Source organism: Crocuta crocuta, unplaced genomic scaffold (assembly GCF_008692635.1).
Source record: "Crocuta crocuta isolate KB4526 unplaced genomic scaffold, BGI_CrCroc_1.0 scaffold299, whole genome shotgun sequence".
NCBI classification, from domain to species: Eukaryota; Metazoa; Chordata; class Mammalia; order Carnivora; family Hyaenidae; genus Crocuta; species Crocuta crocuta.
The window spans coordinates 11049400-11063149 of NW_027532747.1; the positions used below are offsets into that span (position 1 = coordinate 11049400).

At 45.8% G+C, this 13750-nt stretch overlaps 1 protein-coding gene across 4 annotated transcripts in view; it reads left to right on the top strand.

The window, feature by feature from the left end:
* Positions 1-13750, top strand: part of TTC7B (tetratricopeptide repeat domain 7B) — a 252850-nt gene that overhangs the window by 143816 nt on the left and 95284 nt on the right. For all 4 annotated transcript variants that reach the window (XM_077780871.1, XM_077780872.1, XM_077780874.1 and 1 more), the window contains exons 11-14: positions 1267-1384; positions 3414-3471; positions 9806-9878; positions 12683-12843. In XM_077780871.1, coding sequence (XP_077636997.1) covers positions 1267-1384; positions 3414-3471; positions 9806-9878; positions 12683-12843 — 410 coding nt within the window. The remainder of the gene's footprint in view (positions 1-1266; positions 1385-3413; positions 3472-9805; positions 9879-12682; positions 12844-13750) is intronic.

The following is a 13750-nucleotide window of genomic DNA, read 5'->3' on the forward strand; positions in this document are numbered from 1 at the left end:
GTACCATTCGAGTAGAAAATAGAAACGCCGGACTAACCGCTGAGGTGGTGGTATGGGTAATTACCGCACACGATCCAGTTTTAATTCCTTTAAGTTCATGTCAGGATTAATTAGAATTTGCTCCACAGACCGAGGTGCCGTGCTAAGGATTTTCGCCATCACGGCCCTTGCAGCTTGTTTTTTTTTTCCCATTTGTTCTTACGCGGCAGGACAAAAGTAAGCCCTGTGAAGCAAGTGTTCTACTTCCGCCAAATTGTACTTGGGGGAAATGTGGAAGGAAAAAGACATTTTGAAAGGGCAGGTTCTCACCTGAAACTCGCAGCTCTGGAGGCGTCGTGTGGTCCCTGCACTTTCGGACCATCCGGCGGCACAGGCAGGCTCCCGCAGTGGGCGGCCGAGCAGGCCAGGCCCTTCCGTTTTGAAAATGCCAGTTTCCGGTGGTGACTCTGTCCCGCCCCTTCCAGCCGTGGCGTTGTTCGTGACCGTCACATAGATCTCTCTCTAAGGCCAAAGATAAACCGGACTCTTTTTTTGTTTTTTTTTTTTAGGATGAGCATAACAAATCTTTCTGTATATATTTTTTCCATTTTATTATTAAAATTTCCAAGCACCACACAAGTCGAGAGGGTAGTGAACTCCCGGGTACTGCTCAGCATTTGCCATATTTTGAAGAAACAAATCTTATTTGGGCTTCTGATGAATTCTGGGAAAGGTCTTATTGTGGGTGACGTTTACAGAAGCACATTTTCTCATTGGAATCTGCTGAGGCGAGGTCCATGTGCTCTGTGCTGTAAAATAGATGGGAGCTCTGAAAATTTTAGCAGATTGTGGGAAAGAGAGTCCAAGCCTGAATGTATTCTTTTGGTNTATATATAAATATATACAAATTATATATCAAATTATTATATATTGTTTGTTTATAATTCCATTTCTGAATACCTAGCACAGCCTAATTACAAAAGGGATTAGTAAAAACTGAAGATGAAAAAGATAGAACCCCACCAAGAATGAAAATGACTTTGGAAAAGAAGTTAAAAAAAAAGCGATAAGGCAACCTTTAAAGAAAAAAGGGCAAGGTGGGAGCCCTAGAGTCTGTCAGAGAGGCTCGAATAGAGAGAACAGAATCACCAGCGTGGAATCCGAAGATCTGGGAGTTATTTTCACAGTGACTCATCAGAAATCTGTTTTTGGCAGCAGACGCTTATGGGAACTCATGTTAGAAATTCTGCAGGTTGTTGTTGTTTTTCAACTTGTCTGGTTTTTCAGTTGGAAGAGGCCGAGAAGTTTGCCAAAACCGTCGTTGACGCGGGAGAGAAAACGTCAGAGTTCAAGGCCAAAGGCTACTTAGCTCTGGGGCTCACGTACAGTCTGCAGGCCACTGACGGTGAGAGAAGTCCCGCCCCAAGGAATGTGGGTGCCGGGCCCCCTATGTCTGCACTGCAGGGTTCCCACAGCCCTCACAGAGGACTGTCTCAGGAATAGGCAGAAGTTGGGTCAGTCGGGTGTGTCCCGTGGGGACCTGCCCCTCTGTCCTTTTTGCTCCCACTGGTCGGGGAATCAGAGAGCGGGGACAGAGGCCCTATGTGCCAGGTGCACTGTTCTGGTGGTGCCCAGCCTGCACCTGGGTCTCTCCAGGCATGTCGCAGGGCTGTCCCCGTGTGAAGTGATGTTGTGTCTTAGGCACAGGACTGTGAAAGAGTTTGGGGGCAGCCTCCTCCAGGAAGCTCCCCTTGACTGTTCAGGATGCCCCTTCCCTACTAGCACGTGTTAGTTCACAGATACGTACATGAGCAGTGCAGCGGCTTGCCAGACGCCATGCGGGGACATGCTTGTTGGCTGTACATAGAATTTGGCGATTCTGGTTCCTTTTTAAAAATCTTGATTATGTTTTGGATACTTAATGAGGTTTTCAACGATACATTTGCAGGAAGTATAAACTGATAAATTATGTTCCTGAACTCTTACTGTTTCCTCAATATTTTGTTGTTAAATATAACACAAATACCAAAAAAAAAAAAAAATTTCGAAAGCAAATGTGTCATTAACCAATAAGGATGCAGCAGATATCCTTGTAATCTCCACCCTGCTCAGGAGACAGAACCTTACCAGCCACCCGGGAAATGCCTCCTGTTCCCCCCCTCCCAATCACAGTCTCCCCCTCAAGAAAAAACACCATCCTGGCTTGTAGAATATTCACTTTCTTTTTCTTTTTTTATAGTTTTGCTATAGTTTTCTTTACAAATTAAACCAAATCCTCTTTTCCTCTGCCCTAAAATACCAAAATCCTTAGAGAAGTTTCACACTGTCAGTTGATTTTTAATAATGAGGCTTTTGTTGGTTGATTGGTTGGTTGGTTGCTAATTTTTATGCACATGTGTATACTGGCAACACCCAGCACATTGCTTTAACTATGGGCGACTTTCAGTGACGTGTAGGTTTAATGCCATATATTTATCCAGATAGAGTCATAGGTCAGACCCTAGCCCTAATTAGCCCTGTAATTTTGGGAGAGCTGCTTGACCATGTTGAGCCTCCTCTTACATTCGTGGTTCAGTTGGATCGCCTGAGATCCTCTCTGGCTGAGTACTGTGGTTCTAAGTTAGCCGTGGCCCTCCGGGACAGCTGTCCACCATTCTCAGTGTCGTGACCATAGGGGATCTGCCATGCTGGATTGTTAGATGGGGCCTCCTCAGTTCCAACCGTAAGCAGGTTCCTCCAGGACTTTTTCTCATGCCCTAGTAAAGAATACCCTTCTAGTTCCCATGACAGATGCTAAGGAAGCCGTTTCTCATATGCTCTTTACAGGGGAAGTGTGGACTGACCGCAAGATGGCCCTACACTTTTCAGCTGATTTTCCAATATCGGTTTTGGGTTTGCCTGGTCTATCCCTTATGTTCACATCAAGGGATTAAAGGTCCTGGCCATTGTCCAGCGTGACTTACACCGGCCTTTTATGGCATCCAGCTAGTTCCCCTGGCCCCATACCATAGTTCTCGGTGCCAGAAGTAACCCTGAAGGCCATGTGATCAACACCGTTGGTGCTCGCATCTCTTCTGTACCATCCGGTAGAGGCAGTCTTCCCCCCAGAAGCCACATGCCTGTGCTTGAGAAAGCAGATGTGCTCCTCTGTGGAGTGCCCAGCTGGTCTTTTGACAACAGCCCCCTATGCCTGAGGCATCACGGTGACCAACCAACTCATACTCTCCCCTCACCATGTCTCCACAGTCGTGCCCACAGAGTGCAAGTATCTGGGGGGCAGTCTGGGCTTCATTTCCCAGTGCCCGGACAGGACCGGCCCCACAGTCCCGTGTTCCTTTTAATCCAGTTGCATGTACAGTTTTTATGACGAGCTTTGTATTTGTCAAAAACTCCCTGATCTTCCATGCCACTGACTAATGGAACCCTTTTCTTAGCTTCTTTGCGAGGGATGCAGGAGGTCCTACAGAGAAAGGCGCTTCTTGCATTTCAGAGGTGAGTGGGAGTTCATCTTTTTACTCGGCTGTGCATAATGACACCAAAGTATGATAAGTATAAAAAGAAGAGATATTTATAAAGATTATGTAAACAGTGTTTTCCCCCTGGGAGTCTTTCATCTTCAGCACCAAACGCACAGTATCAAAACTTGCTGCCTCACTTGTTGCTGTGTAAGTCTGCGCTCTTCATCTGTTTATCCATTTGGGCATGCTATTCGTTCCTAATAAAATGATTTCAGCTCTAAGAAGATGGATACTTCGAAAGGGAGGTGATTCCTTTCATTAAAGACAATTGTCATCATCTAGAAAAGGGATCATTCTTTTCTAGCCTTTTTTTTTACATGTCATGATGAAGATTTTTTTTTTAATGTTTATTTATTTTTGAGAGAGAGAGAGAGGCAGAGCATGAGCAGAGGAGGGGCAGAGACGGAGGGAGACATAGAATCTGGAGCAGGTTCCAGACTCTGAGCTGTCAGCACAGAGCCCGATGCGGGGCTTGAATTCACGAACCATGAGATCATGACCTGAGCCAAAGTCTGACGCTCAACTGACTAAGCCACCCAGGCACCTCTGAAGATTTTTATAAGAAATGAAAGGCCAGACTTTAGGACAGCTTCTGAAATGCTGTGCTTAAGACAGGCCAGCAAGCCAGGACCCTGCACCACCACTGAGCTCCATAAACCTTGTGATGGTTTCCATCATTATGCTTTTCATGAAATGAGGAGGGCACCTTATAATGAGAGAATGCTCAAGTGCTCTCTCCCCATTCCTCCTTGAACTTGATCCTCATGCCAATAAGGCAGACAGAACAAGTGGCGTGCCTACCACAGGAAAGGGACTGAGATGTGCAAGAGGGAACAGAGTTGCCAGAGTCACACAGCTTCTGAAGTCAGAATAAAATCAAGCTCTCCTGACTCCCACTTCACTTTCCTTGTACCCATAATACCACGCCGCCCTCGTTTTATTTCTTACCGCAGGTTTAATGAATCACCCAAATGGATCATTGCCTGCAGGAGTAGCCCGTGATGTCAAATCTTGAATCGATATTCATCCTATCACCTTAAATGTATCTGAGTTACACTCCAGGTTGTATTAGAAACTTCATTACTTACCAGAAAATTTCATGAGGATTTCTCAATACCAAATAGCCCCTGTTCGATTTCTTTCGTCAGTAACTGGGGTTGCCTACAGATTTGTCACTGTGCACGCGTCCCTTTTTTTGTGAAGTCATTATCAGCCAGCTTCGGTTACTGGGGGACTCTTTTGTCTCATTTCTTTTCCTTTCCTAGCAGGTTGCTGATAGCTTCTCCCCTTTTGCCAGCCCCAGACAGGTTAATGACACAGAGTACCACTTGACATCTTCAGACAGGCCTCCTGTCTCCGTGCTAAGCTTTTGTTAACGTTCTTCAGCATGGAGCATGGAAAGCATTTCCATTTCAAATGATCTGGAGTTTCACGTCCTGCAGTCCTAGTTTGTAAAGCCCACACATGGATGCCTACGAAAAGTAGCCATCACATCTGTTTCATTTTTCTTAAATCGGCACATCTTCCCAACTCTCTAAAAACAGCCATGGCGGTGGTCGGCCTTGAGCTGCCAGGATTCGTAACTTCGTGTTATATAACAGCTGTTCCATTGGCCTGAAATCCCTTTTTGTTCCTTTTTTTGCCTAGGTTTTAATTCACAGAGATTTTTTAAAATATTGGTTCATATGGGAATAAAGAGTACTAAAATCCTGCTAACCTGTGTGGCCATGTTGGCTAACCTAAATTAGTATTTGTGTGAAATAAAGAATATTCTGCAAAGGAATAAAAGTATTTTGTTTCAAGTACATTCATTAACTAGAACTATTCTAGTGCACTGGAGACTTAACAAAAATCTATAAGGGGGTGATGTGAAGTAAATAAGAATGATTTGTATTCTTAAATGTAAATGGGTCTTTAAAAACTACTTGGCTTAGAAGTGCTTATTTACTGTGTATTGTAAATCTTCTGCCCATAATTCTGTTTATACCATTGTTTGACAATTTTTTTTTGTTTAAAGAGAAAACATTAATTCAGAAAGGATGACGCTGGGGCTCCTGGCCAGCTCAGTCGGTGGAGCGTGTCACTCTTGATCTCGAGGTTGAGAGTTCGAGCTCCACACTGGGTGTGGAGACTACTTTTCAAAAGAAGGGATAGGGTTATAGTCATAGCATGTGAAAATTAACTCTTAATTATACCTGGTGTCCGAATTCAGAAAGATTTGCTTGCTAGTGGATTTAAGAAGTCAAGTTTTGAAGACATCCCAGTTGGATGACTGCATGTTAACACCGAGCCCCTCAGCTGTTTGCTGACTCACATATACTCAGCCAAGCAGCCGAACCAACTCTTTTGCCTGGTTCGAAAGTATCATGAAGAAAAACAGAGTTGTCTCTAGAAATTTCTGAAGACGCACAAGTGATCACAGAGCTACTTTGTGCTCTCACATCGTTCAGAGAAATGCAAGCCTGAGAAGAGTCAGCAGCCAAACTCTCCCCACTACCACCACGTGCAGCATTCTGGGCTGCCCCACAAGGAAGAGGTGACACGGTGTCATTCACATTTGCCATATAAAGTGTTACAGGGTGTCCAGTCTCGTTCTCTTTTTCTGTCCCCCTCCTAGCTTGAGTTTAAGTTAATGCGGTATGTTTTCAGCATAGTTCATCAGGAACCGGGCAGTTCCCAGAATATGGGACTTTCAGTACTAAAACCAGGAAAATCCTGGGCAAACTGGGACAAGTTGGTCATCCTATGTGTGTAACTAAAGGGAGGTTCCTGAGTAATAGCTTTCATCAGGTTTGTGAATTTTTTTTCCTTAATAACACAGAGATCCCATGTCCACTAGGATCAGGACTAATGGGACCTTAAGAGTTGGCTAAACAAGGCATTGGGGTGATATGGTGGGAAGACAGGGCCTCAGAATTTTGCTTCTGGCTTTACCTCTTCTGCTTGATGCCTTGGACAGGAAACTTAATAGTAGATGCTTCATAAATTATAAGTATTATTGTTACCAGGTATGTGTCTTATGGACCAGGTTCAAATTGGTCAGCCTTCTCTATATTCTTGGTTCAACTCTAGAGGATGCTGAAACTAGAGTCTAGGAAAGCACTGGAGTGACCTTAAGGCATTTTGAGTTTCATCCAGGTGGTCTGGGAAGCCCAGCCATGCTCTCCAGTAATAGCCTGGTATACCTCTCTTAGGGCATGCTCCCACTGCACTGTAGTGATCACTTTGGGTCTCCCTTTCTGTGGGGCTCTGGGGAGCTTCTGAGGGAAAGACGCTTGTATTATTCTTTCATCTCCAGCCTTCCCAAGAGGCTAGAACACGTCCTTGCATTACAATAGGTACTGCATAATATGGATGGATGGATGGATGGATGGATGGATGGATGGATGACTAGGGTGAATGGATGGATGAGTGATGGATGGATGGTTGGATAGATGGGTAGATGGTTGGATAAATGGATGGATGTTTGGATAGATGGGTGAGTGGATGAATAGGTGGATAAGTGGATAGATGGATGAGTGGATGGAGGGGTGGATGGGTAGATGGTTGGATAAATGGATGGATGCGTGGATTAGTGGATGGATGAATGACTAGGACCAATGGATGGATGAGTGGTCTGGTGAGTAGATAGATGAATAGATGGATGGAAGGGCAGATGGATTGATAGGTGAATGAGTGGATGGGCGGATGACTAGGTTAGATGGATGACGGATAAGTGGACAGATGGATGGATGGGTGGGTGACTTGGGTAGATGGATGATGGATGAGTAGATGGACGGATAGATGCACAGCCTCAGTGAGCCAGTGATCTAATAATTTTTTCTTTCCTTATGGAAGAGAATTTGGATTAATGGATATGGAGGTGCTGTGACAAGGAAAGTGCTCTGTGAGCATCCCTGTGGTGACATTTTTAGGTCTCTGGGTTTCTCTTAGCAGCCTCACCAGATGCTCACTCTGTGAGAATGGGCTTTCTGAGGCTGCTTTAAATCCATATGCTGAGTCGAGCAGGCTTACAGTTTTCATGATTGCTAATGTCCTTCCTCTCACCTGCATTGCTTGGTGATTTCTGTCAGGCAGGTTTTCTGTTGGTGTGGTTTTGTCGCAGGAAGCCTGGCTGCTGAAACTGCTCTGCATGACTGAAGCAAGTTTTCTAGAGTCTACATGAGCTCAACACTGTACTTTTTCTTGTTTTCTTGAGCGTTCTCCTTATCTCCTTTTTTCTTTCATAGGCTAACGTGGTCAGTTTAATTCATTAGCCAAATTATTGAAATAAGAGTTTTCAAATGTGTATGTTTAAGTTGTGTCCTGTTGGAAACTTGGCAGTTGGATAATCAAGTTGGCAGCCGTCAGGTTTTGTCCTCATGCATCCCAGAAATGCCAAGATTTCTGTCGCTTCTGGTTTGTTTCTTTCACAGTGCTGTGGCTAGCAGTGAATTGTTATTTGAGGAGGCCAGAGTAGGCCTTTGGTCAGAACTATCCCCATCTACTCCCTGAACTCCCCACGCCACTGCCAGCTTTTCTTGGTTGCTGTTGGGCAGAAACAACCATAACTTGATTTAACTTCATCTGTGACAAGTCTAAACTGGGCTGAGAAAATTGTAGCTCTGAGGAATTTGGGGCGGGGGGTGGTTTGAGGGTTGTTAAAACCTGGCTTTATCCATTGTGAAAGAAGATAAAATAAATAATGCTAAATAATTCTAAATAAATAATGCTAAATAATAATAATGCTACATAATGCTAATAATTCAAAGAATGCCAACTAATAATTCAAATAGTGTTCTTCATAATTAAGTTTGTATTCGTTTTCCCTGAATAATTGGGAGAGACAAGAAACCATGACATTCCAGTCTCACTTTTTATGGACACCAAAGAAAAAAACCCTCTTTGATGTACAAATTCATGGAAAACCAATACTTGTAAAATCATAAAACCCAGAGCCCACTGAGGAGGCTTCTGGTAGGAATATGACATTTAAAAGAGCAACACGTGCAACTCTTCAGTCTCAGCCTCTTAAACAAGGGCTGTGTCTTAAGGCAAGATGATGAATGAAGATTCGCAGAAATGGGAGTTTGGGTCCTTTGCTATTGAGAGTAACTAAAGGACAGTCACCACCCCAATTTCCCCAATCCTGCTCTGGAATTACCACATTTGTCTAAACAATGCCCTACTTGTTGGACCTCATAGCATATTTTCTGGATGCCAGATACCTGGAAGACTTTTTTTAGCCTTTTTCTCCACAGCAGATGGATGGTTTCAACAAAAACCTTATTACTGCAAAAAGCCATCCTTGACGGGTCTGCTGCTGTTGAATCCATAATGATTTGGCTTCCTCTTCTACCTCAAATTTGTTTTCTTTTGGTAGAAGATTCTCCTTTAATCACAGAGTGTTGACAGAGGATCGTGAAGGGTTGTGTACTGTCTGCCCCCTCCCCACCCCCAGTTGTAATTAGTCGGCCCCATAGTGCCTTTTAAAGAAAGTGAAAGTTTGTTTTTCTCTGCCTACCAGACTTCTGAACACTTCAGAGCTATGCCTCGTCGAACCACATTTTGAGTACTCTTGGTAAAATAGTTGACTTCCACATAAAAGCAAGAATGACTATGTTTGCAATCAAGTAGGAGGCCAGGACAGTCTCTTCCCATCCACTGTCAAAGGCCAGTTAATAAAACCAAGCCTAGTGTCTGGCCACAGAGACTTACATGTCATAGTTGCACAGACTACACTAGTAAGCTGCCTGGAACTTAGTAGAAGCTTCAAAAGACTGAACGAGAAGCCTCTTCTTCACATGGTTCATCAAAAACCAAAACCTCATTTTACAAGCAAAGCCAGGTCTTTGATTTTCATATGGTTTCTCTGAAATCCAGAAATTTGGATGAAGGAGCATTAAGGCCAAGCCAAAACTTAACCAAAGCAGCGTCACCTTGCCAAGTACACTCATAGTCTCCCCGTGTCCCAGCATGACACGTGGGCTTCTCCTGCTCAGCCCAACAGAGGCGTCTCCCGGGAGGTTGGGGGGGTCAGACCTCAGGGCCTGTGGCTTCTTCACCTCCAGGCCCCTCCTCAAAGCCAAGGATCCCCAGCTGCCATTTCAGACAAAACACGGAAGCATGCTCCGTTGCCACACCCCTACACAGCCCTGAGAGGGAAATCGCGTCACACTTGCTAGTGGACAACAGAAGAGAGTTTGAAGGAAATGTTACATGAATTAAAAACGTGGCCTTGGTATAAAACTGCAAATGTGAATATTCATTGGACAAGAAAGGTTAAAATGGCCTCTCCCGTGTACTAATGGCTGTCCATACTTTTCCAGGGCCCACAGTCTGTCGCCTACAGATCACCAGGCAGCTTTCTACCTGGCGCTGCAGCTCGCCATCTCCAGACAGGTCAGTTCCTCTCACGTTCCTGAAACTGTGCGCGCTCCTTCTTAAGGTTTCTTCGGCGCCTCCACCTGAGGCAATAGCCGGTCTCCTTTCAGTGACCTGAGGCTGACCCAGACCCGGAGCCTCTTCTCACAGGATGCTGACTCCTCACAGCACAGCCACTGTGTGTTGTGGTCAGTTTGGGCATCTGCTGTGAAGACACAGGTGTCGCGGGCTTTGCTTTGGGAGATCACGTCCGCAAACCTGGAGGGTTCAGAGGGCGACATGGGATGCAGCACATGGCAGACTCCCTCAACCCATGAGTCGCCAAAGAGCCTTTGCCCCTTGCTGGCAGACCCAGGGCTGAGCTATGTGGTGGGGATTAGCCACCGGATGTCATAAGGTACTGGTGATTGACAGGAAGGTGCCGGCAGGTGTGGTCAAGAGGTACCAGCTTCTTTTATAACGTGCAAGAGAGGGACAGTCATAGTGGCTCCGTACCCGCCCCCCTCACCCCCACGTACCGGACTCTCAGCATTCTCCTTGCTGTAGAGGCAAGCTTTCGCTGGCCTTCCTCTTCCCAAAGGCAGCTTCCAGAAGCCATCTTGGCCATTCTCATACCCTCCTGTCCCCTCCCAGCTGCTCTGAGATTCTGGCCACATGCCAGCCTGCCCACCACCAGGTGCAAGACACTGGTGGTAACCCCAGCACATTCCTGAGTGCTGACTGGAGGGTGAAGCAAAGGTCAGTTCCCCAGACATGCCATTCCCCGGACAGGCCTGGGCTATAGGCATGCTGCTGACCCCCCACAGGCCTGGGAATGGTGTTGAGGGGTGCCTTCCAGTGGTGACCCGGGGACCGAGGAAACCAAGATGTCTCCTCTGTGCGGGGCCTGTTGTCCGGCATGGTGGGGCTCCCGGCTGGACCGAGGGGGAGCTTGCTGCCACCACAGCTGCGCACTGGGGGTCGAACCCCCGGGCCCTCCTCCGCCAGGGCTTCCCTCACCCTCTCCCTTCTCCCTCCTCCTGCTCAGCTCTCCTGTTCAGGACCTGTCTTCCTCCTTGGACTTCAGCCTCCTGAGGGCAGGAGCCCTTGTCTGTCCCCCCCCCGCCTCGCCCCCGCCCGGTAACACTCGTTGAGTGAAAGAACCAGCTTTGGATTCCTTCCAACTCTGTTCTCCCTTAAGGATGGCATGTCGAACCTTGTTCTGAGTTTGTCCCTGACTGCTCTGGTCATCCCCGCAGGTCCACACTGGGAGTATACCTGCCTTTCCACCCTCCTACCAGGAAGCTGAGGGCTGTTCCCACAGTGGGTTGTCTCCCTGAGGAGAGGGTACATGGATGGGGCCTTGCGGGTGCAGCGGCTACCTTTGCAGGTGCTTGGTGTCAGGACCCCAGACCTCTGGGGGCATGTGTCACTGCTGGGCAGGGGCTCCAGGGCCATGGCCCTCTGATCTTTGGAGTCAATGCCATTTGTGCAGGAGGAGAGGACAGGAGAGGAATCAGAAGATCTAGAACCACTCTTGACTCAGTCACTCAATAGCTAGATGGCAATGTTCAAGTCTTATCACCTCCCTGGATGCGGCTCCCTCCCTGTAAACAAATGGCTGGGCTGGATGAGTCCCCTCCCAGGCTGTGACAGCCCTGATTCTATGACTCAGTGGCAGAAAGCCTCTGTAGCCAGCATTTATAACTTAAATCCATCCAAAATGGAATTTCAGGGAGGGAAACAAGTAGGTTTGGGAAGTCGTGGCTTCTTGCTACAGAGTAAGGTTACTGAGGGCCAAGAAGAAGCAGACGAACATAGAAGGGTCTGGACTGGAGTTGAGGTGGGGGGACAGGAAGCCGTCCCTGGGCAGTTGTGTAAGACTACTTCAGTCCCGAGCTCTATTTCGAAATCCAGTGTCAGGTTCTAATTCTCCCCGGTTACTGTTAAACCTGCATGGAATCTCAGGTGTTCAAATATCCACTATGTATGCATTTCATCAACCCTGGTGCCTGGACGATTTTGAAGAAAGTCTTGCACAGCTCTTGCATTTTAAAGGTTAAGGTTTTATCTCATCCAATTTGAATTTGGATACATCTGCTTTGTATGTGACATTGCAATTTGTTTCTTGGATGGAGTTATTTTGGGTTGTAGTTTGGAAAGGTGTGGGGTTTTTGTTTGTTGGTACGTTTGCATATTTCCTTGATGCCTAGTGGAGATGTCCAGGACAAAGGAACTTGGACAGATTCATGGGTGTCCGATCATTTGGAAAGCCCTGTTTAATGTTTTGTACTTTATTACGTACTTTAGTTCACTAATCCTTCAAAACATGAGAACAGTTCAGCTAAGGCGGTTTAATGACACTCAAAACCTCTGGCAACTTGTATGTGTCTCCGTTTAGTGTGAAATAACCTTGGGCATAATCAAGAGTAGACCAGTTTTGTGGAAAAGGAGAAATTGTGTTTTAGAGAGAAACAAAATTTTGGTATTGGCAGTTTTACAGGGAAACAGAGCCCCTAGCCTTACTCCGCGGGTCGTACTGTCGCTTGAAGACGACATCTGTTTGCATGCTTGTGGTTCATATCCTGGAGCATCACAAAGATTAAAATCTGAACATGGCACAGGGTGAAACAATTCTTGATGTTTTTAGAGAATCAGATATTGAAATGATAGCTACTTTCTCGTGTGTGCTCACACGCGTGTCTGTGTGTGTTTCACAGGGTGAAACAATTCTTGATGTTTTTAGAGAATCAGATATTGAAATGATAGCTACTTTCTCGTGTGTGCTCACACGCGTGTCTGTGTGTGTTTTAAAAATTCTTTTTGATTTTGTTTTAAACCAGATACCAGAGGCTCTGGGGTACGTCCGCCAAGCTCTTCAACTTCAAGGCGACGATGCCAACTCCTTGCACCTTCTCGCCCTCTTACTGTCCGCACAAAAGCATTACCATGACGCTCTGAATATCATTGACATGGCCCTGAGTGAATATCCAGAAAATTTTATGTAAGTGATCCCGGCTTTTGTTTTCCCTTACTCAGAAGTTATGAACTTTACTTCTTTCCCCCTTCCTTCATTCTGTCTAATTTAAGTCCTTCACGGATAGCCTGAGGGTAAATAGTACAAAATTCCCTTATTCTTGGTTTTCCATGATATTTAGAAACAAACCTAGCCTGTTTGTTAGGTCACCTTATTACGTGAATGTACCTTATCCAGTCTTTCCCAGTGTGTACGTAGCTTTGGTGCACACTAGATGATTCTAGATGGATGGTGGATGAACATTTTTATTTTTTTAAATGCACGTTAGAAAAAATATACCTATGTATCAAAGTGTGATTTCATAGAAATTCTCGCCCAGAGGGAGACTACGGATTTTTCAAATGAGTTGCTTCAAAGTCAGTTTAAAGAAAACTATCAAGTAAATGCTAATACAGATACACACGGATATGGCATCAGTTATATTGAACGGACTCCGGTGCCTAAAGCCTGGGAAACGTGCCCTGCCCTGTGGCTGGTTTGTTCCGGTCACCGGCAATTTCCACTAGTCCCAGGTGGTTATCATCTTTTAGGCACCTTCCAACAAGGTACCGACCTCTTTGTACCTTGGTTCTGTTCTCTAGGAAATAGAATTCATTAAATAAATCAATTAATACCTGGACCTAACTGAAGAATTGACATTGTAAACTGCTGTATGCATGTTGGTCTACTTGAATTCACAACATTCTTCAAATCCCTGAATCTGGGCCTGTCAGTTAGGCTTTGTGGAGAAGGACACTGTTGTGTGGGCGCCTCACTCGGTTCCCATTTTATCCTCAGTGGAGTAGCCTGGTAACCAGTACACAGTGGCCAGAAACAGTAAACACCCCGCACGCTGGCAGGTTCTAATTGTCTAAGTGGCAGGGGTCAGTAATGG